Genomic DNA, 22,488 nt, shown 5'->3' on the forward strand with positions numbered 1-22,488 from the left:
ATTTCCAAAACAATGTTTGTTTAAATATAAATGTTACAAGCAAATTATTGTATCTGAGTATGTATTTAAATAGAATATTTAATGAAGGATTTACCCTGTCCAATCGATTTTTATACTTTCTGGGTGTTCTCCGTCTTGGAGGCACTAAATGTTGTTTTTGATGAAGTCTTAAATAATAAAGAAGAATAAACATTCTATTTGTCACCCTTTAAAAGCAAAAATTGATTAAAGCATCATGCCAGAAGTCATTAATTATAATATATATGATATCATATTTTCTTTAGATGATTTTATTTTCCTTCAAATTATACCAAATTTAAATTCTAAAGGATATGCTATTCATCAATGCACATATTTTAGAAAAGAGTTCAAGATCAATTACCAATGATACAACTCAACATTCCAGAGAATGCTAAAACTTCTTCCAATGAAAAGAGCCCAAGACAGAGGCGTCAGAAAAAAAGGGAAAAGATGTGGAAGCAGAACCACAATAAACGAGAAAAAGATGGCGTCCGTTTTGATGAAAAAGAAAGAGGTAAGTGGGTATTTTTTTTATCAGATGTATTACAGATGACGAACCGATTTAGTTGTTAACATTTGCTATAAATACATGAATTGACTCATGCTCGTTCGCGTTGTTTGCAATACACATCTACTTCTTTATAGTCTATTTTCTACTAGAATTTCCCAAAGTTCATTTACTTTTAATATGAAAGACTTAAGATATGAATTAAATATATTTTATCAATACGAAATTTTTTCAATAATTAATTCAAAGAAAACTATGATTTTTCCCATGCACTCGTAACACTTAATGAAAACCGAACACTATTTAATGGGGCATTGTATGCAGTGTCGGTTCTATTTTAAATTGATTAATACCTGTATATAATAATATGTATTATTTTGCAAATTTAGTAGAAGAAAGTCTTAATCAAAAGAAGACCCTCCCTAAGAGCGTCATGATGTGAGGAGATAGAGTCTTTACATTGGTAGGAGCAGTGACAATCAAGAAAAAGATTTCACGTTAATTGTTTTTGCTTAGAGAGTTAGAGAAAAACTTGAAGTTTTCAAAAGAACTCTAACCAAGTCTAGTTGTATTATATAATCAATTAGTTTATTTTCATATAATCGTTATTAAATTTGAATGTAACAAAATTGATAAATATTTTATTTTTTGGATTGATATTGATTTAACTACACCTTAAAATTGTTTAAATAAATCTACATTATGTATACATTCTATTTCAGAAAAAAATGTTGATAAAACATAAACTTAGAAATCAAACCAGGCAATGCAGATATTTTACATTCCAGAGAATGATAAAACTTCTTCCAGTGAAAAGAGACAAGTTTAAATATAAAAAATCAACAAAAGAAGAAACTCACAATGAAAGACGAAAATGAAAGAATACATCACCGAGGGAAGTATTGGGTAAGTAAATTTCTCGAACTCTTTAAGTGTTAAGGCGAAAGACCCATTCTGATTGTTATTTTCATTTTTTTCCCGATGTGACAAGGAGCACACGGCGGTTGTGACTTATTGGCAGGGAATGCAACTAATCCCACCTCTATTTTGTATTGTTTTATGTATTGCATTATGGACTTTTGATCTTGAATACATCAATAGTTTGATACGATACTGCTGAAGATTCTCTATCAATTCCATCATTAATTGATGATCTTACAGAAGAGGGGAGGTGATTAACTACCCTGTACTCCCCAGGCTTCTCTTTAGGAACCAAACCAAGTAGAGTGCTTAAAATGAAATATCAATATTGTGAAAAGAGTCCCCTGACTTTATTTGTGTCAACTTCATTTTATTTTTTTTCCAAAAAAATTTTCTACTTTTTCACTGGCTGCATTCTCTATAACAAAAAGTTAAATTGGCATTAAATAGAATGCCTGTGTTTAATCCAAACTTAGACCCATCCAACAAGTACCGTAATATTTCCTTTTTATGATCTTCCAGCAATAAACTTAATACTTAAACTTTTTTTGTGTGACTACATCACAATCCGTATTTCTTAGACTTGTGCGGCCTGGATGACTTTTTTCCCTGCTTGCTTGCAAAGATCTAAAAGAGCTTGATTGGATTTCAGTTCAGAGGGTACAGACTCAATTGCATTTGTGGTCTTGTTCTTGGCAAATAGGACAAAGTGGGGGAACTCAGTTTGTTCTGAGACACTTTCTGCATTATTGTTGAAATTGAAACAGGAGATTTACTCCTGTGATGTGTTACGAAAGGCTGTTGTTTGTTTCCTGATTGGAGAATATAGAAGTTGATAGTTTTTGATTATTTCTCCCAAGTCTGAACACAGGTTTTTAGGCAAAGTTGCAGTACCTCAGAATTGAGTCCCTGGTTGATCTGCTGACGTGGGCTATCAGCTCTCAATAGCCGAAATTGCACATCATAATGCAAAGATACTTTTTCTACCATCATTCACTTTTTAAACAACCATGTACTTCATCGTGGTGGAAGTCTGATTAGGACATTTCTAACAAAAATTTAACAAAAACTGTGGAAAGCGTTTATCCATTGAGAGAAGAATTTCAAGTAAAACATTTTTGCTTGCTATACTTTTCTAGAGTTTATATTACACTTTTAGCCCCAATGTAACATATTCTAAAATTTGTTTTCATCTGTAAACTTTACTGAGTGTGTTATGTCCATATTTGTAATTTTATTGAAATATTGCCAATCTTTTCAAAGTCTGTTTCATTTTCCAGTTCTTAGGAGAAAAAATTCTAGGAATTATCCTATTTTCTAAGCTTGTGACGTGATATTTAGTCTCCCCCAAAGAAAAAAATCTGTCCTTAAGTGCATAATTATTAATTAAGTAAAGAATGTGTAACCAGTACATTTGAATTGATTTTGAGTGAACATAGTGAATTTGAGTGGCATTTTATTCAAGTGTTTACAGAAAAAGCATTTTAGATGACATACCTGCCACATTGTGTACTGTGGTTATGTCATGAAACAGGGACATTTTATTTTGTGGACTACTGATAATGTTAAAAGAGAGCATTTCATTCATGGAATTATCGGAGGAGGAAGCTGAAGGGCGTTGTGGAGAAAAAGGTTATACATGTATCAACAACAGTAATGATTCTTAAGAACCGTTCTCAATTCAAAAAATTGTCAAAAAGTTTCCCTCTTTCCCTGGAAAAACTGGAAGAATCAACGTTAAAAGACTAATGGCAAAACCACGTCCACTCCGCATTCCTCAGGGAAATGAGGATGGTATAAGGTTCTCCATTTTTGCCAAAAAACTAGCAAAACCTGATGGATATCGCATCATCAGCATTAATAATTTTGCTTCCTTTGAAACAGCAATTGTATCTCCTTCAATAAAATGTTTTTCACCGGCAGCATTGAATTTATCTGGAAACTCCATACTTTCTCTCCGAACAATGTAAGAAGGGTCTGGCAAGCACGTTAAGTTTCAAAAGCAAATGTTGTGGTGAAGACGTAGACCTCAAAACTAGTTCAATTCACTCTGACTCTCAACCTCATGACATTAATAGGCGGTGGGTCATAGTCACTTGATAAATTGTTATCAATAATGGGTGTACCAGGAATGCGTTCAGATTTGTTTAGTTCCTTAGAGACTACCATTGGTGATTCCTGGAGGGGTTTGTTGCTGGAGGACATGAAGATTACAAACAAGAGAAACAATTACCCATTGCCAGGAGTGATTTTCACCAGGAGATTCCTGCAATAACAGTGGTCTGTAACGGTGCGTGTAAGTGTCTAAGATCTAATCTTGAAAAGTTGGTCGAAGAAAAATCACACTTCAAAGGTAAAGGTAGCCTCGCTAAAAAATACGATAGTAAGGCTGACAAAATGGGTCAGGTGTGCGATACGTATTAGGTCCTCTGAAGGTAATAGAAAAGAAACAGTAAAGAAACTTACTCATGACATTAAAAACTCAGTTTATCATGTGTTTGGAAACGATGAAAATTGCGGTGACTTCTGTAAAAGGAGAGACCCTGTAAAGCCTACAGGTGTGCCAAAGCCAGAATTCTCTTCTGTCCATAGCACCTTGAATAATGATATGCTGCAAATAATATTCCAGAAATAGCAGATTCTCTGGAAACAGCATGGAAAGGCATAATGGAAGAATATGGCTTAGAAGAAGCTAGGAAACTTTACTGCTAATCTGGCAGAATAATGGATGTTCATTCATTGGAAATTTGATGGTGTAAAAGTGATTAATGCAGATTACTCCACTTATATTGAACTCGCTTATTTTGAAATTCCGCTTAATTTGAAATAAGAAATAAATCCCCCGTTTTAACTTCTCATTCTCTTTGAATTAAAATAACGGTTATATTGAAATCGGCTATATTGAAATTTTACTTATATTGAAGTCACTGATCGGTCCCCACAGGTGGTAATGAGTTGTTTTCATGAGAAGGATATTGAGATAACATAACGGTTATATTGAAGTAATCCCTGGCGGCTGTCGTTCGGTTGGTGACAGTAATTAATTATGACTGGCCGCTTGATATACAAAGGTGTGATAAGTTTTCAGCCTTTGTGTTTTTATACTGTTTTACCAAATTAATTTTATTCACAGTTGAATCATTTGTTTTCATGTAAACGGACGTATTAATTACATGTAGAGAAAGGGAACACCACAGAAAAAAACCCTTTATCTTTGGATACTAAATACGAACTTATTATGGCCATAGATAAAAAGACCAAGCCTTAATCTGAAATAGCGAAGGTGTTTGGAATTAATCCAAGCACACTAACAATGATTTATAAACAGGGATGGATAGTGATTGAAGCGTTTGAATCGGGTGACTTTTCCCCCAAACGTAAAAAAATGAGATCGGTCAATCATATGGAGGCTGAAGATCGTCTTTTTAAATGGTTCACAAACACAAGATCATCAAATATAGCCATTTTCGGCGAAATTATTGCTGAAAATTCCTAAGAATTGCTAAAAAGTTGGGTGTCTCGGATTTCGAATATTCATCTGGATTTATAGATCGATTCAAAAAACGACGTGGAATTACGTACCAAGCAATTTCTGATGAAAGTGAAAGAGTTGATCGAAATGTAACCGACGACTGGATAAAAAACAAATTGCCCAATTTAATAGCTATTTATGAATCTCAAGATATATTCAATACCGACGAGACAGGTTTATTTTATAAGTGAGCCAGCAAAGTAAACGAAGTAAAGAAAGAATTTTAGTGTTTGTCGGAGCAAATATGGATGGTTCGGAAAAACTTAAACCCCCTAGTCATTGGCAAATTTCAAAACCCCCGGTGTTTAAAAATTGTGGAAAGTCTCTCTGTTAATTATTACGCAAATTCACGTGCATGGGTGAATAGTGAAATATTCAAAAAATATCAGAAAGGAACGTCGATAATTCTTTTATTTATTGATAATTGTCCAGCACATACTTAAACTAAAATTGAAAAATCTGCAATCCATCACTTTGATATCCCCCCCCCCCGACCGCTACTTCTTTACTCCAGCCGATGGACTAAGGCATAATCAACACACTAAAACTTTATTACAGAAAACTTCTCATTTCTGAAAAAGTCAAATGCTTAGATGAAAATTCAGACTTCAATATTAACATTAACAAGCAAATTCAAAGAATTGTGGTCCCCCGCTTTCGGTGTCTTTGTGGGTGAGATGTCAAATATGAATGCCATATTATATGCCATTTAGAAATAATCACCAAAGCTGATTAAAAAAAAAAGGTCAATCGTGAAAGCCAAGGCATATGAACCCTAGCTCTTCTCAATCAAAAGTTAAAAGGAACAAAATGCGTTTTTGAAACACTTCTAACCCCGTATGGCAACAAAGCGAAGATCTTTACTTAATTTCATATCAAATATATTGGTACCCAAATTTTAAAAAGTAGGTCAAACTCCAAGGTCAAGGTAAAAGGGTCAAAGTTCTTGGTATCTAATGAAATGTCTTCTCACAAGGATTACGTATGCAAAGTATGAAAGCCCTAGTCCTTACTATTCAAAAGTTATGTCCAAGGTTAAATTTTTTAAAAAGTAGGTCAAGGTCAAAGGTGTAAGTGCTTGATATCCAATGAAAGGAATTGTCACAAGGATTTAATATTTGAAGTATGAAAGCCCTAGCCCTAACCCTTCAAAAGTTATGGACAAGGTTATTTTTTTCAAGGTTATATTTATTCAAGGTCAGAAGGTCAAGGTTCTAGTTATCCCATGAACGGACTTCTTACAAGGATTACATATGTGAAGTATGAAAGTCCTTGCCCTTACCGTTTTAAAGTTATGGCCAAGGTTAAAGTTTTTTCATAAGTACTGAAATCTTCAAGGTCAAGATCAAAAGGTCAAAGTTGTTGGTATCCCATGAAAGGTCTTGCCACAAAAAATATATTTGTGAAATATAAAAGCCCTAGTATCTACTGTTCAAAAATTATTGCTAAAGTAAAAATTAAAAAAAATTGTGTAAAAGTGGGTCAAATTCCAAGGTCAAGGTCAAATTTGGTGGTGCCCAAAGAATGGTGTTGTCACAATGAATACACATATGAAATATGAAAGTCATAGCTCCACTAGATCAAAAGTTATGGGCAAGGTTAAAGTTTTTGTGACGGACGGACAGACAGACAGACTGACAGACAGACGAATGAGATGCAGAGCGAGTTCGATCGTCGACTATAGTCTATTACCGGAAGATGAGTTGCTTTCGTTTCTGATCAAACGTGCATTAGTCAAACCGTAGTTCCTGTCATGGCGGTTGTAACAAATTTTTAACGTTTTTCAATATCATCCAAGGAAATCATGTCATTTACGCACAGGAATTTGCAATGCTCCAAGCCAAGACTGTTAGTTTGGCCTTGATTCAGTCCAGAGATTCGGTGCCAAAAATAACCAGTTACATGCAGGATGTGTATCCAAACTTTGAAATTCCAGAAAACATAGACGATTTCTCTGCTCACTTCCGAATAAGTAGGAACTTGTTTGAAATAGTCTTACAGGAGGTTTACCAGACTTTAAAGTTGGGAGGTACTGGAAGGTATGATCCAAAGGCATACTTATCTGACAAGACTGAAGTGCTAGGACAGAGAGTTGCTTTTATATACAGAACGAAATGCCTTTGAAACTGAATTATGATCTTGGAAAAATTACAGAAACAACTAACTTTCTAAACTTATCTAAAAGAACGAGTCACTAAACCTAATCCATCGGATGGGATGCAAGGACTAAGACGTTTGGATGAAATCTCCTGGGCAGATGCTAAACTAACCCTAATCAGTTGAATAATGTGCGAGGACTTACCCGAATTTCTTGGATGGATGCGAGACTAACCCTAATCAGTTGTATACTAGTTCAAGGACTAACCCTAATCTCTCAGGTGGGTGCAAGAGTGAAGACTAACCCAAATATTAGTTGAAGAGTGTGCAGATTTAATCCATTTCAGTTGAGTGATGTAGTTGTTATAACATAGTCCAATTAGCGCAAGGATCTTGCGGAATTGGGGGACTGGTTAAGTAAAGACCATTGTAAACCTACCCAGAGTAGCTATTTTTACCCACTTTTTGTATTATCTGCATTTTGTGGCCAAAAGACCGAACGGCACAAAATGGTAAATAACATATTTTTTTGAAATACAGTAACACTAAATAAATGATATAACTTTAAGACCAAATATTATTACTTCATGTATCGGCAATTTTACATTAGTTTCTATGCAAAACTTATAATATTCGAAGTAATCGTTTTTTTGCCATATTTTTGTTATATCCATCATCAGTGTGACTGTATCAACGATCAAGAAATTATGTGCTCACAATATTGCCCCATTCCTGCGTATGGCCACAAAATGCAAGTAAAGCAGAAAGTAGGTAAAAATAGCTATTTTGGGTAGGTTAGATATAATATTAAATATATATATGTAGATATAGTCTTTCGGCTGGACCAGTGTTATACACCATAGAAGTTTTACAATTTTTTTTTCTAACATGCAGTAAAGAAATGACGAAGTTGATCATCATTCAGATGTTAAAGTGGATGCATGTTTTTATTTCAGATATGAAGCAATAACTCAAGATAGGCAACTTTTGTTGACTTTGTGGTACCTTGCCAACTTGTCATCAATGAGGGAAGTTGCTCACATCTTTGGACTTTCCAAGTCAACAGTCCATGAAACTATATTCAGGGTGATCAGTGCAATAATAGGGCATCTTAGTGTAAGGGTAAGTACCTTGAAAGATACTGTCAGTGTGGTTTCATCAATATTCGTTGTGCACCAATTTTCCAGGATTTCGTTGTTGAGCAGATTGTTCAATTGAATTAAGAAATATGTTATTGATTTGCATAGGCAATGTCTTGGTCCACGAAATTACGTATCCTCTAAAACGTCTAAAGCAAAATCCACAAAAATTGATGCCAACGAAAATTGATGAAACCACAGTACTATGAATTTTAGTGCAAATCGCATCTCACTTCAGTCTGTTGTAATTTTATGAACATGTATTGATCGTTTATAGATACAATGTATAAGGATGTGAAGTTTTTTTTGGTATCTATCTTCATCTCTTCATATACATTTGAAAATGAGAAGACATGCATGCACTTTATTCACTTTAAGTTACTAGGAACGATACATTCATCTCGTCATCTTTTCAGGTTATAGTTTGGCCTTCTGCGAACAGACAGCGGGACATTGCAAATGATGTACAGCAGGTGTGTAGACTACCTGGTATAATTGGGTTACCCATGTACGTCTCTCTTCTGCTCTGAAAGGTGATCGGGATTATTACAACAGGAAGGGTTACCTATCATTACAACTACAGGTGAATACTTTTTTAAAAAAAAATTAAAATAATGATTAAATTAATTTCAATTATTGAAGGGTAATATTTAATAAAATTTCTCAGTTTATGAATGGATCTCCCAGTGTCTTTACCAGCATTTCAGTTTTAAATCTTGGTTTTAGGCTGTGGTTGACCATGAAATGAGATTTACAAACATATATACCGGGTGGCCAGGCTGCGTCCATGATGCTCGAGTCCTGCGCAATTCATCTTTATATAGAGCAGCCGAAGCAGGGGAATCTGTCCTTCAGGGTCACCATATTTTAGCGGACAGTGCTTATCCTCTTAGAAACTGGCTTATTGTTCCATTCAAAAATTTTGGTAACTTGGCAGCAAGTAAGATTTAATAAACGACTATCATTAGTGCGCCAGACTGTTGAGAGGGCATTTGGTCATATGAAAGGAAGATTTAGAAGGATCCAGGAAATTCCACTTCACAACATCGAAAATATCTGCAATGTAATTCATGCTGTATGCATTTTACACAACCTGTGCATAGATAATGCAGATAATATTGATGATTACAAACATCAAGATCCAGATGACGACCCAAATCAAAATATGAACATCTATCAGAATGGACAGGAGGGCATAATCAGACGTTTACAGCTTGTGAACATTCCATAGTTTGAATTTCATAATCAGACGTTTACACCTTGTGAACATTCCATAGTTCAAATTTCATAATCAGACGTTTATACCTTGTGAACATTCCATAGTTCAAATTTCATAATCAGACGTTTATACCTTGTGAACATTCCGTAGTTTAAATTTCATAATCAGACGTTTGCAGCTTGTGAACATTCCACAGTTCAAATTTCATAATCAAATGCTTATTTCATTTTAAATTTCAATTACACTGCAACTACAAATGTGTATATATATGCTACATTTGTATGCTCTGATGACATGGTCAGTTTAATATTATTTATATTTATGAATAACCTATATTAAAATATAGTCTGTGCTTTTTTCCAACAGTGGAGTTTTTAATTAAAACCGGAGAAAAAGATCATGAAATGGTTATTAATTTTTTCAACACAATTTAAACAATGAAGTGTGCGGAACTGTGTATAGAAGTAAACTTTCCAAATGTTCTTTTTCTTCTCAGGGGGTTATTATTTGACCAATAACCATACTTATGAACCATGAAATAAATGTATTTAACACAGGTGTTGAAAGTCTTCAAGATAATCAATATCAATACAAATGCTGGTTTAAAAACTTAATTTCTTCAATATTATACACACATCTACATTTGGATTTGCACTGGAGCATATGTATCAGCATAATGTTTAACAACCTCTTTCATGTTCAAGTTCATACATTTGTTTTTAATTTTTAATCAACTATGGCTGTCTTTTCCCGTGTAGTGAAAAAACTGCAGACATAATCGCCATTATTTTGCATTTTAGTACCACAGTTAAACCTTGTGATCTAGAACTCAATGGGACTGAAAAAATAGAGATATCTGAAGATTCAATATATCAACGGTAAAATACTCAGAGATTACGAGGTTTTGACTTCCAAATCACTTTGAAATATCCATGCCATTTGAGATATCAGTGTTGGAGATACTGAAGTTCAACTGTATATACAAGTACTCACATATACACATGTATATTAGTCAAGTACCGAGATGTTGTCATTATCAAGTCATCACAGTTTTGAATCATTTTCCTGAAATTATTAAAATATTAGCTTGCCAAAAAATGTATTGTACCAACATTTATAATATACCAAATGAATAAATAAATATTAAAATGAATGAATCATTTTAAATACTTTGAAAACCAAGGGGTCTTTTTTTAGCTCTATTGGTCAGAGACCAGAAGAACTTATGCGATAGTAAGGTGTCCGTCGCCCGTCCGTCTAGCTGTCTGTCTGTCCGTCTGTCTGTAAACAATTTTTCAAAACGCTACTCCTCCTACAGTTTTGGTCTGATTTTAATATAACTCGGCACACAAGTAGACTGCACAAAGATACATAAAATAGTGCATCAAATTTTGATTCCGATGAATGGTTTTGCCATGGTTACTAAAAATAGAATTTTCTGTGAAATTCCTTTAAAACGCTACTCCTCCTACAGTTTTGGTCTGATTCCAATATAATGTGGCACACAAGTAGTCTACACTAAGATACAAAGAACAGTGCATCGGATTTTGATTTCGATGAATGGTGTTGCCATGGTTACTAAAAATAGAATTTTCTGTGAAATTCCTTTTAAACGCTACTCCTCTTACAGATTTGGTCTGATTTCTATATAATTTGGCACACAAGTAGACTACACTAAGATATATAAAATAAAGCATTGGTTTTTGATTTTGATGAACAGTGTTGCCATTGTTACTAAAAATAGAAATGTCTGTGAAATTTCCTTAAAACGCTACTCCTACAGTTTTGGTCTGAGGGCAATGGCTTCTTTTCTCATCCTTTGTTATTAGTACAAACCAGTAGAGCTACAGTCTCGACAGAGACTTCTGGCTACTGTAAACTCTGAAGCTTCTTGGCTTAAGCCAAAATGCGTCACAAGATGCTAGCTGGTGAGGATTTTTAACAGACGAACGAACCAATATTTTTTTACCCTCCTTTTATACATTCTGGAACAAAAGTAAAACAAAAATTTTAACTTATTTATTTGTGTTTAGAAACTTGTTCCTCAAGACTGTCTATTCCAAATTTAAATAAAAGTATTTATACATTTAATAGCATATAATTCACATACTTCCTCCTGAGAGAAGGATTAAAATGGAAAACTTTGGCCAAATGAGAAAATTAATGTTACATGTCAGACATAGGTACAATGATACCCATAATTACCTTGTAATTTGACAAGAAAATAAAGAAAAAAATTGTCATAATAGTTATTAACATTTGAATTTGATATATCCATTAGATTTTGCTTCATTGTTTGTCATGTTTTGACATTTTGTACTCCATTTCTCTTTCATATAAATCTAACATTCGGTCCATACGTTGCATTTATTCCCCGTGGAATTCTTGAATTTTTTCTTGGAATTCTGTGTGTTGATTTTTCAGAACATCCATCAACTCTTGGGATTTTCTCTTCACAGGTCTTTGAATTCTTTCCTTCCCTTTTTCAGAACATTTTTTTTTCATTGATGCATTTTGAATTTTCACCTTCTTTCAGTGTATCAACTATGAAAGCTGGTTCTGTGCTGGCCTTTGTGCCAAACATGACATCGAATGCCTCCTTCTGTCTGAAATGTTTCCTTTCTGTGCCTGTCCCACTGTCTCTTACCTCTTTCCATCTCTTCTTTAAACTATTATATTTATTAGCGGCCTGGGTTGGTGTTATGTGACATTCTAATTGTCTATTTATTTCAGTGCTTATGTCCATCCATAACTGGTTGTGATTTTTGGATTTTAAGAATTTGTTGTGCATTTCATGATCATGCCTTAGTGAAACGAGCACATCCTCTTCGTTTTCTTTCCAAGTGTGGACAGAGGACTGAGAGGTACCTTCAGGCTCCTGTGACGTTGATGTGCTACATGTAGTCTGACTAGTAGTGATGGCCATGGATGGAGAAGTGTTGCGACACTGTATTGACTGTAATACTCTTCTCTGTGAGGGCAAAGGGGTATCCTGCTCTGAACAGAAGGCATCAGATGAGGTAGTAGATTGCTTTGGTACTGCACTTAAATTTCTTAGTGACGAAGAATTAGTCTGGGAAGAGGTAGTCATGGAGGGTTGACTTGATGATTTACTTTGTACACTATTCAACAAACTTTTGGTAATCATGTCTTTAACTGATGGATCTGCTACAAAAATCATATAGAAAATTCAGTATTCAGCATCATTTACTACTTAACCCACTATACAATCTAAGCAGCAGTTGCTAAATATTCTATTTAAGATGCACTTAATTATTGAGAAGTTTCACTACGTTCACAATGACGTCACATTTATAGTTGACAGTGCATCTTTGAGGAACATTAATGAAAGAAACATTGATTACATGTATGCAGAACTTTGGATCAGACAATGAAAAATTGGGTTGAGTTCCAAGGCCCTAAGATAGATCACATTACTGTAAATCACTTTTTAGTTCTGAGAACTTTATTTTTGTGTAATTACACAGGAAAATTTGCTCGTAAAAAGATAATTCTCACATACATGTAATTAGTATTCCTAAAGATCATACAGATTAGTAACCAGTCCACGATTTGAAAATATTGTCTAGTAAATATCTTTTTAATGAAAATAAGGTATCAAATAAATTAAGTGAACTAGAGTAAAATTTTAGTGATTTAGAAGGGGCTTTGTAGTTTAGTTCCCTCTATCTCTTTTTAATACCTAAAATTTTAAAATACTTCCTTGTAATATAATCTATTAGTCATATATCTGTTTGCAATGTATGAGACATGAATATTAAGAAAGAAATCACAGACCCCGTTAAACAATTAAACCCCCCAAAATATAAAAGAATTAATATTTATTCTTTTGCTGAGATCTTCAATGACAAGGTATATACAGTCCAACCTCGTTATCTCGAACTTGAAGGGACCGAGAAAATACTTCAAGATATCCAAGGATTTGAGATACATGTATCCAAGGTAAAATACCCAAGGAATAAGTAGTTGGGACTTTAAAATTACTTTGACAATTCCATGGTTTTTGAAATATCTGAAGAGTGATACCTAAGTTCAACTGTACATGTATGGTAATAGGTAATTAAAGTTGAACTTCGGTATTTCGAACATAGATATCTCGAATACCATGGATATGTCAAAGTGACTGACACGCAACTTCTATCTGTATTTACCTGTTTGCTTTGACTGCAGAATATTTATAACATCTCGCGGAACTGTCAACTTGTATTTTTGTCCATCCTTCTTCTCGATAACAATTGATTTCATCTGCAAAATGACAAAATGTTTATAAAGCTTTTAAAATCATACAAATCCAAGCAAGTGTCTAATTTGTCCTTATTTTCTTACAGTTTTAAATAAAAAGAAAGAAAGACATATACAGTACAGGCCACGAGTTTTCCGCAAAAAACACGGGGCCCCGTGGACCGCAAGTCCACGCTTTAGCGTGGAGCTCGAACCTTGTCGGCGTCTTTGAAGTCGGCGTTTCTGTGCACCGTGTAACACGGTGTGTCACAGTTCTGCTGATAAATATTTTAAACATTTTCATTGCCCTTATCTAATTAAATTAAATCAACTTTCTTTTGAAATATTTATTGTACTTTTCCATTAATTAATATTGGTAACATATCGCATACAGATTTTTAAACTTATAAGATGCCTTAAATTTAATAACAACGTACTCGTGTCCAGCAAAAAAAAAATTGTACAATTACGTTTCAAGTTAAATCCTAATTATATTAGTCATAAAAAGTTCAATAGACTATTATTATATAACACTAAGAGGAAACACACTTTCATAAATGATTTACTTGATTGTCTCTACTTTCGATTTTGATTTTAATCGTGTTCAATTAAATTGTTGATACAAGATTGTTTTTCCCTACGTATGCATTCATACGTACAGTATATATCAGATGCGTGATTATACTAAGTGAATTAATATTTTGTAAGAATTTAAAATATAAATACGAATCAGACTCGCACATTAATTCTGCTCTTTGATAATTGTACAGATACTCGGCGATTCATTGGACAGGTTCAGATAAGGATTATTGCCGTGACTAACATTGAAAATCTGTAATTATGTAAAATATGGAGATAAATATTAAATGCGGTAAACTCGAACATCAGCATCTACTGAACAGACAGAGATGATAATCTGATAAATTTCTTCATTTAAAAAAGTGATCAACTTACACGCTGAATCCAAAAATCACCAGCCGAATTTTTGGCAAATGAAATGCACTAATTTCTGTACGAATATTACTTCATTCTGAAATATGTCGATTGAAAAATGAAACAAAAAAAAAAAAATTTGAGAAAACATAGATATAGAGCGATTTTTAAAAATGCCCCCCCCCCTTCTAGAAAGCGATACGAATCTGCTGGTTAAAACTTGTCCAGAAGTGTGCAAATTTATGTTAAATTTTTTTAAATCTTAATCTACGAGATACATGCTTATTTGTGTCTGAAATAGGATAAATAAATTAACAAAGATCATGTAAGTTTATAATCATTGTTGTAGTGAAACCTGGAACATGATTTTCGCATGTTATCAGTTGAGTGTGTTATACACTTGCCGTGGTCAGAGCTAAAGAAGTTGGAAAGGTGTGATAAACATACGGCGCCCCTGGCCCACCGGCAGAGACCCAATATCTTTTTTAAACAGGTGTGAACTCGGAACTGACCATCAGATTGTTTCAAATCACAAGAGAAATTCTTTCCGCGTAAACAGACTTTCAAGGTCACCTAGCGTCATAGGACAGGTGATGCACGAGGATTTTGTGCGTACAGCATATACAGAGAACGAATTTAATTGTAGTAAGAGGTTGAATTTGAACAAAATTTGTGGCAATTAAATAGAATTATAGAATGATTAATTGTGACCTCCGTAACTTAAATAAAACGAAGAATCAACAACAAAAAAATAATAAAATTACAGACTATGTTAGAAGGGGGTTGTATGAGTCTCTCTCTCTCTCTCTCTCTCTCTCTTATTAGAATAAAGATTTTTTTTTTTAATAATTACTTACACTGAAAGGATTTTAAAAACATAACGTGGTAGTGAACACTACTCTATGAAAATAATTTTTGCTGTTACGAGAAATACGCTTTGAAATTATTGCATTAATTTCGTGTTTCTGCTGACGATTTTCGCATCCACATTCAGAATAATATTCTAAGATGAATAAAATACATGTATTTTAATAAGGAATATACATAATAATGCTTGGATCGTAAACTATAGTACTGTACATGTTAAAACCATGAACATAAATACAGCTCGGATTTTATACTACATACAGTGTGTGTGACACGAATGCAGCTCGACGCCCTTTCGTCTTCCTTTGTCACATGAACTCATGAGATTAAATTAATATTCATTTAAAATAAAATTCATGATTTTTATTTTGTAACGTGAATGAATAATTTTACTAAAATAAAAATTTCTATACAGTTAATTCAAATGAAAATCATTCATTTTTTTTTTTACCGATATCTCAATATCATGCGTGCCATTCAGAGTCCAATATCTGGTTGAATAAAAACAATTATTATATATTCATAAACCAAAGTTATAGATTATCATCAAAATTTATTACATTTTTATCAGAAACAAACGATTTTGTCTGTAATACTATTTACACGGTGCAGCTTGGAGGAGAATTTTCTGGACACTCGGTGCAACACGGAGGGAAATTTACTGGACACGGTGCGACACCGAGGACATTACCTGAGATTTTTCTATACACGGTGCGGCACGGTGTGCCTACCTGTATATTTCAAATCCACACACACCGTGCTACACCGTGTACACGGTGTAACACAGAGCGTTTCACACGGTGTTTTTTCCACCGAGCGTTGCGGAAAACTCGTGGCCTGTACTGTACTCTAGACTATACTTTAGCTATCAGGTGGTTGTAACATAGAGAGTATTTTATCTTTTACTATGTTTAAGAAGAGCTAAAAGTATTATTTTAAAATTTAAACACTGGAAGCTTGCTAAGATATTGCCATCTTAACAAAACTTAGGTCAGGTCAGTACATGTGACTTAATTAAGTATGTCTTTTTAAACACAAATTTAGAACACTTAATGACATAAAAGTTAAATTTCAATGTTAAAACATTCCCCTAAACTAATACATAAACTTCAATGCACAAGCAGAATCGAAAATATTACACTGTCTGTATTACAAGTTTGTGTGTAGTAAATATTGACAATCTATGTTGCATTAATATTTCAGTTTTGTTGCAAAATAAGGTTTTAACAGATACTATGTAAAAATGAATAGCTATATTTCACCTCCGACATTTTTGGCAGCCATTAAAACCACAGTAAACACGTAGGTCTGCCTTTAGTGGCCAAAATGATGTAACATCCGCTGACTATAGTGAGTTCGATCACGGTTTAGTCGAACCATAGTAACTAAAGTCGATGATCGAATTCGCTCATAATGTCCCCTCGCTTTCGCGAAAGCGGGGGACAAAAATGCCATTAAATGGTTCTGTAAATCATGGCGCATGATATCGTATCAATGTGTTGAAAATCGCTTCTAAAAGACCAGCTTCTTTAAATCACAAACGAATAATCAACAGACATCGGACAACGAAGACGACGATGACGACTTCACAGACGACATACCGCTTTCAGAACTAAGTGAACTTCTGAAAAAAGGGGTTCCGAATTACTGATTGTAGAATACATGAACAAAGACAAAGGAATTATTTCCAGGGAGGAAATTACAGACGAAATTATCGTGGAGACACCGCGAACAAAACAGCTCTAAGTGACGAAGAAAGTGTAGAGATCTCCGAGGGAGACGGTGTCACTGATAAACAGGCCCAGAGTTATGTTAATAAACTTAAAACATGCGCAGAAAAACACCCCAAAGTAAATGACAAAATTTTTGCAAACCTTGAAGAAATTGAACTGTTTATTGACAGTGAATGCCTAAAAAAGAAACAAACAAAACTAACTGATTTTTTTTTAAATTATACCTTCAAGGGCTCTAGTATTCAATGTAAACTGTTCAATAGATAAAAGATTACCAAATTAATTTGTTCGGGTTTGTTCTTCTTAATTTTACATCGGGATTGAAGTTTTAAAAATGGCGACCTCACTTCAGTAGATTTCGCTTATATTGAAGTACGGATATATTGAACTAATTTCCTTGGTCCCCTATACATTCATTTTAAGATTGTATTGATTGCACAAAATCTCATAATTAAAATTTATTGCAAGCTCTCTCTCTCTCTCTGTTAAGTATGTTTTTACAAGAGACACGCTTTCATTGTTTACAAGTCGCAGGTTACTGACAAGACACATACAAATGGCTTCAATTGTCGGGTACCTGAACCATCGTTATAAAAAGAAAGGACAAACGCGATCGAGCGTTTAATATCCTGTATTTAGATAAAATGTGAAGTAAATAAAATCCATTGGAATTATGTGTATGTAATTATTGTACAACGTGAATGTTTACAATTCAGAAATTCGTTATATATTGATGATAGCCTTGGTTAAATTTTGTACAACTAGTTATAAATGAAAAATACTGAAATTGACAGGAAATTTTTTAAAAATAATTAAAATTTCAACGAATATTCGACTGTCGTTCGACTAAAGCCTCCGACTTTTCGACTAAGCTGTCCAAATAAGATTGACATCCCCACCGGACATTCCCCTTGAATGTTATTGTTTTTCGACTGATACATAAAAAGAGCATTGGCGTCGGAAGCAAATTGAAAGTGGGGGGGGGGGGGGGCTAAGTGTAAAAAAAAATATTATACCTTCGTGGGGGGGGGGGGGTTAAGGGTATTTTCGAACTTCAGTATAATTTTTTTTCAAACACCACCACTCTCCCCATTTTAAACCTATGCTAAACCGTATTTGTGGAAAGTGGGGGGGGGGGGCTAAACCTACGTAGATATGTTCAATGTCTGCACTGAGTATATATTTGGAAAAAAAGTAGGGGGCTAAGCCCCCCTTAGCCCCCCCCCCCCCCCCCCGGTTCCGACGCCTATGAAGAGAGAAGGCGTGCAACTCTTGTATCATCATCCGTCTCACCTTGCAGGCATTTTGTGTTATAATTTATGTAAAGCAGAATAAAAATGGGATATGCATACAGCAATTAAGTTGATACATGTTTTCTCTTTCTTTCATGTTTCCTTTTTTATTTTAAGTGTCACCGATTTGTAAATATTTCGATTAAATTACTCGCATCTAGGCAATATTTTGATTTTTTTTTTTGTATCACCTTGTCTCAGAAGTGCCTGGATTTTCGGGCTTCATCGTCCGTGTCGTTCGGAACATTAGCTATGAGAAAGGAAAATCCAGATTTCCTCGTCACATGAAAGGTACGTTTTGAATAACCAGAAAACCTTATATACAGCTGATTCTGACAGATGCAGATTAATATATAATTAAAAACCTTCACTAGCATTGTAAAGAATTCAAAGAAAATGGAGTTATCGGTTTTTCACTTTTGTGACCAGCTGGTGCATACCAACAAAATTTACCATAGATGCCAGTGGTTTATTCGAATTATTTACAAATTATATCAAGGACACTAAAAATGAAATCTAAATATGAAAATGAAGAAGAAGGTGTAACAATTTTAGTTGTAATTTATGTTTCAGGTTATAAGCGTAAATTTACCGAAAGAGAAAAAATGTTTTTATATGAATTGTTACATATGTTATTGACTTGGAAAGAATTATAACTATGAATGATAAAATACACGCCACGATAAACATACTACAATTTAAACACAAAAAAAATCTTGAAACTAAGAATCAACAATAGTGATGCCAGGGCTGTATAATCTATGCATAGAATATGTAAGAATTACAATAACGTTTGAAGTGTTATACTGTATATATGAATAACATTGATTATGAAAGACCACACAACATTTAGTGAGATTTGGCGCGAAAACAATATTTGGTCATGAATAGTACATGCCCGATACCTAGAAATATGTCAAAGATCTTTGGTCAGAAATGAGGAAAAGATTTTAAAAATATATTTACAACATTTATTACATCAATACTTTTTTTTCAATATTTCGTGTCTTGAAATAAAGATTTAAATTAAAAGTCTATGTTATAAGACTGGTTCCTTTATTCAGAATGGCGCTGTGGCCCGTAATGGCGGCACTTCCTTCCCGGCCTCACGTGTGGCGAATTTTAAGGGTAGTGTGAAAAGCCTCGTCTTGTCCTTCCGACTGTTTATAACTAAAGATCTCTACTTCTGCTACATTCTAACTAAGATCTCTGATGTGAGAAGGATATCTGGTATATAAACTGAAGATAACTCGAATCAAAGTAGTGTAATAAACTGGCAAAGGAACAACTCGTCCTTCTCTGGTGCCTGTCATGCCCAAACTGACCAGCACGAGATATTTAAATACCTAACCCGACCAGTGAGTTTAAACCTTCTACATATAGGACTATGGACATACGTTTGGGATAAAAAAAATTATTATTACATCGGTAAAATTTTATTATACACAGTTTGGACATTAAATGCGACAGACAGTTGGAGATCACACAATTACCATGAGTTAATTAGACTGTGAACTTGTTATGTATCTGAATGTATGACAAATGTCTCTCGGCTCTTTGAATATTCATGAGCATGCTCTATATGTACATACATGTACAATGTCTTAAAGAAGACAAGTTTAGAGAAACAAATTCATGAATTAAAAGTAATTTATATGAATAGGTTCGTTTTTACAATATTATTCAAATATAAGATATATGGTCACTGCAATGATCTTGTAAGCAAATATAACTGTAATTACCGATATGTTCAATGCTTAAGGAAAATTTTCATACTAACTGTTAGGTATGGAATCCGGATAGGGCCACGCAGTTCCCAGACGCATTATCGCTCCATAGGGGTTTGAGTCGATATTGCGATGACGATGAAGCGTTTATGCGAAAGCGATGAGCCAATAGTCCGATAGCACGATGACGATGATGCAATGGTACAATGATGCTCGATGGTGAACTGCATGGCCCTATCCGGATGCCATAGTTAAGTGATTATTTACGCACTGTATTATACGGATTTTCCCTTCATAACCCGATTATTACAAGGTTGGTAGAACGTACTTACTCCTCAATGGCACCTGATCCCACCTCTGATGTTTTAAAGGTTCTTGTTTTCTATACTCTCAATTTGTAACTGTTTAAACTGTCAAATAATAATAAATTAGCGAATAATGCTATTAAAAATCGCTGAAATCTTCTGTATCATTCATTATGACACCGTATACATGGAAGGAATAGTTTTAAAACATTACCAGAGCTGAAAAAGTAAACAAATGGATTCACGGAGTGAACAAAAATCTGTATCACCTTACTTGCATGCTTAAGTATGAAAACTTTATCGACATTCTTATAAATAATTAAAGGGTGCGATCTTATTCCATCTGTTTGGATACTTTGAACAATCGAAAACAACGAGTTGACGGTTCTCAGAAGAAGAATTATAAAAACCATCAATATCATTCGTTTCTTCACATTCTTTGCAGCCAGGGATGATTTTATAGTTTTGCAGCGATTGACGACAAAATAGATGTTCAGAACGATGACAAAAAAGAGAAGAAGTCCGTCATCGACGATATATAAGAAATGTAAATGAGTGACAGAAAGAGACCATATAACTTTTACAACACGGAAACTGTAGGCGATACTTAGAATCAAACAGAGACCGGATATGACGCATACTTTACGATTTGTGAGGTAGACACGACTTTTGATTGGGTGAACAAACAAAGCGTACCTAATTGATAGAAGAACCACGGCATTCAAAGAGGAAAACATTTTTGTAGCATATGTCGCAATGTGAAATATGCTTTGAAGCTTGAAAGATTCACAGATATTTTGAGGAATTTCAAGAAATTCATTGAGAAGAAAATTTACTTGATAAAATATATCGGCAACAGCTAAGCTTATAATACTCGTGAAGAATGGTTTCCTAAGCTTAACATTCTGCAAAATGACTACAATGGTTGATAAATTACACAATATTCCAAAGGCGGAGAGGGTCGTGGTAAAGCACTGCAGTATAAGTGAGTTCTCTTCCTCTCTATTGGAAGAGTTTTCCTTTGTGTTGGAAGCCGTGGTGTCGGTAGAAACTTCCTGATCAATAGGCGCACCAGGAGAGATTGAAGAACACATGTTTTGAATGATAGAATCTAGTGAAAAATCACCTTGAGCATTTCGATGTCAAATAAGTGAATGCAATCCAGAATGTTGGAAGAGTTTTTCAGACATTGATCAAGTGTTTCTGTGACGTTGAAATCTTGAGGCGTTTCTCGGAGGTGCTCTGTGGATTCTTTACTATCTATTTGTGACAATAGTGATAAATTAGAGGCAAACACTTCAGAGGCATCGTTTAAACTCTGGGTCGTCGTGGTGGATATCTTGGTTGTTTCCTCATAATGGGCACTAATTTGAAAGCAGTTCACCAAAACGATGAAACACGTTTTCAAAACTTCACCCTTCCCTGTATAATGAAAATGAAAAATCATAAACATATAGATATAGAAATATAAATATGTTTTGCTAATTTAATCCTGTTTGTAAAATGTCTTTTGATTGGATAAAGTGGAGCAAGCAAACAGAATTCGAGCTCAAAAGTCCGTTAAATATAAAAAAATAGGAGCGATGCAAAGATGGACCAGGATCAGGTGCCAAGGAGGATTAAGGTAGAATGCCACACCAATTTTTTATTTTATAGATCTTTGAGTCATCCTTTATAAACAGTGGTTTCAGCATTGAAAGGCCGGTATTAGCTCTTAATTAATTTATATGAATTTTTTTGTATTTTTTCAAAGAAAATGAAAAAAAAATATTTGTATCCAAATAAGTTGTTTTCGCGTTAAAAGTTTGCTGTAAATGAATGCATCATATGATTATCTTATAACATATGTAAAGAAAGCCTGGTTAGACTTTTTAATTTTTTATATAAAATTTTTTTATGAAAATTAAACACAGTATTTGTGAATATTTTTTAAACCTATGGTTAAAAACACC

At 34.1% G+C, this 22,488-nt stretch overlaps 1 protein-coding gene and 1 pseudogene across 1 annotated transcript; one reads left to right on the plus strand and one right to left on the minus strand.

The window, feature by feature from the left end:
- The first annotated feature begins 384 nt into the window (after positions 1 to 384).
- On the plus strand, positions 385 to 9,996 carry LOC134283214 (uncharacterized; annotated as a pseudogene).
- A 1,539-nt stretch (positions 9,997 to 11,535) lies between these two features.
- LOC134283213 (uncharacterized) lies at positions 11,536 to 16,886 on the minus strand. Its single transcript, XM_062765662.1, has 3 exons — positions 16,742 to 16,886; positions 13,610 to 13,703; positions 11,536 to 12,602 (listed from the first exon to the last, which is right to left on the minus strand). The coding sequence occupies exons 1-3, from the start codon at positions 16,748 to 16,750 to the stop codon at positions 11,923 to 11,925; spliced, it is 783 nt and encodes a 260-aa protein (XP_062621646.1). The 5' UTR covers positions 16,751 to 16,886; the 3' UTR covers positions 11,536 to 11,922.
- Positions 16,887 to 22,488: the final 5,602 nt, after the last annotated feature.

The sequence above is a fragment of the Saccostrea cucullata genome, unplaced genomic scaffold, assembly GCF_032062105.1.
Source record: "Saccostrea cucullata isolate Sc308-1 unplaced genomic scaffold, CSIRO_AGI_Scuc_v1 ctg870, whole genome shotgun sequence".
Lineage (NCBI taxonomy): Eukaryota > Metazoa > Mollusca > Bivalvia > Ostreida > Ostreidae > Saccostrea > Saccostrea cuccullata.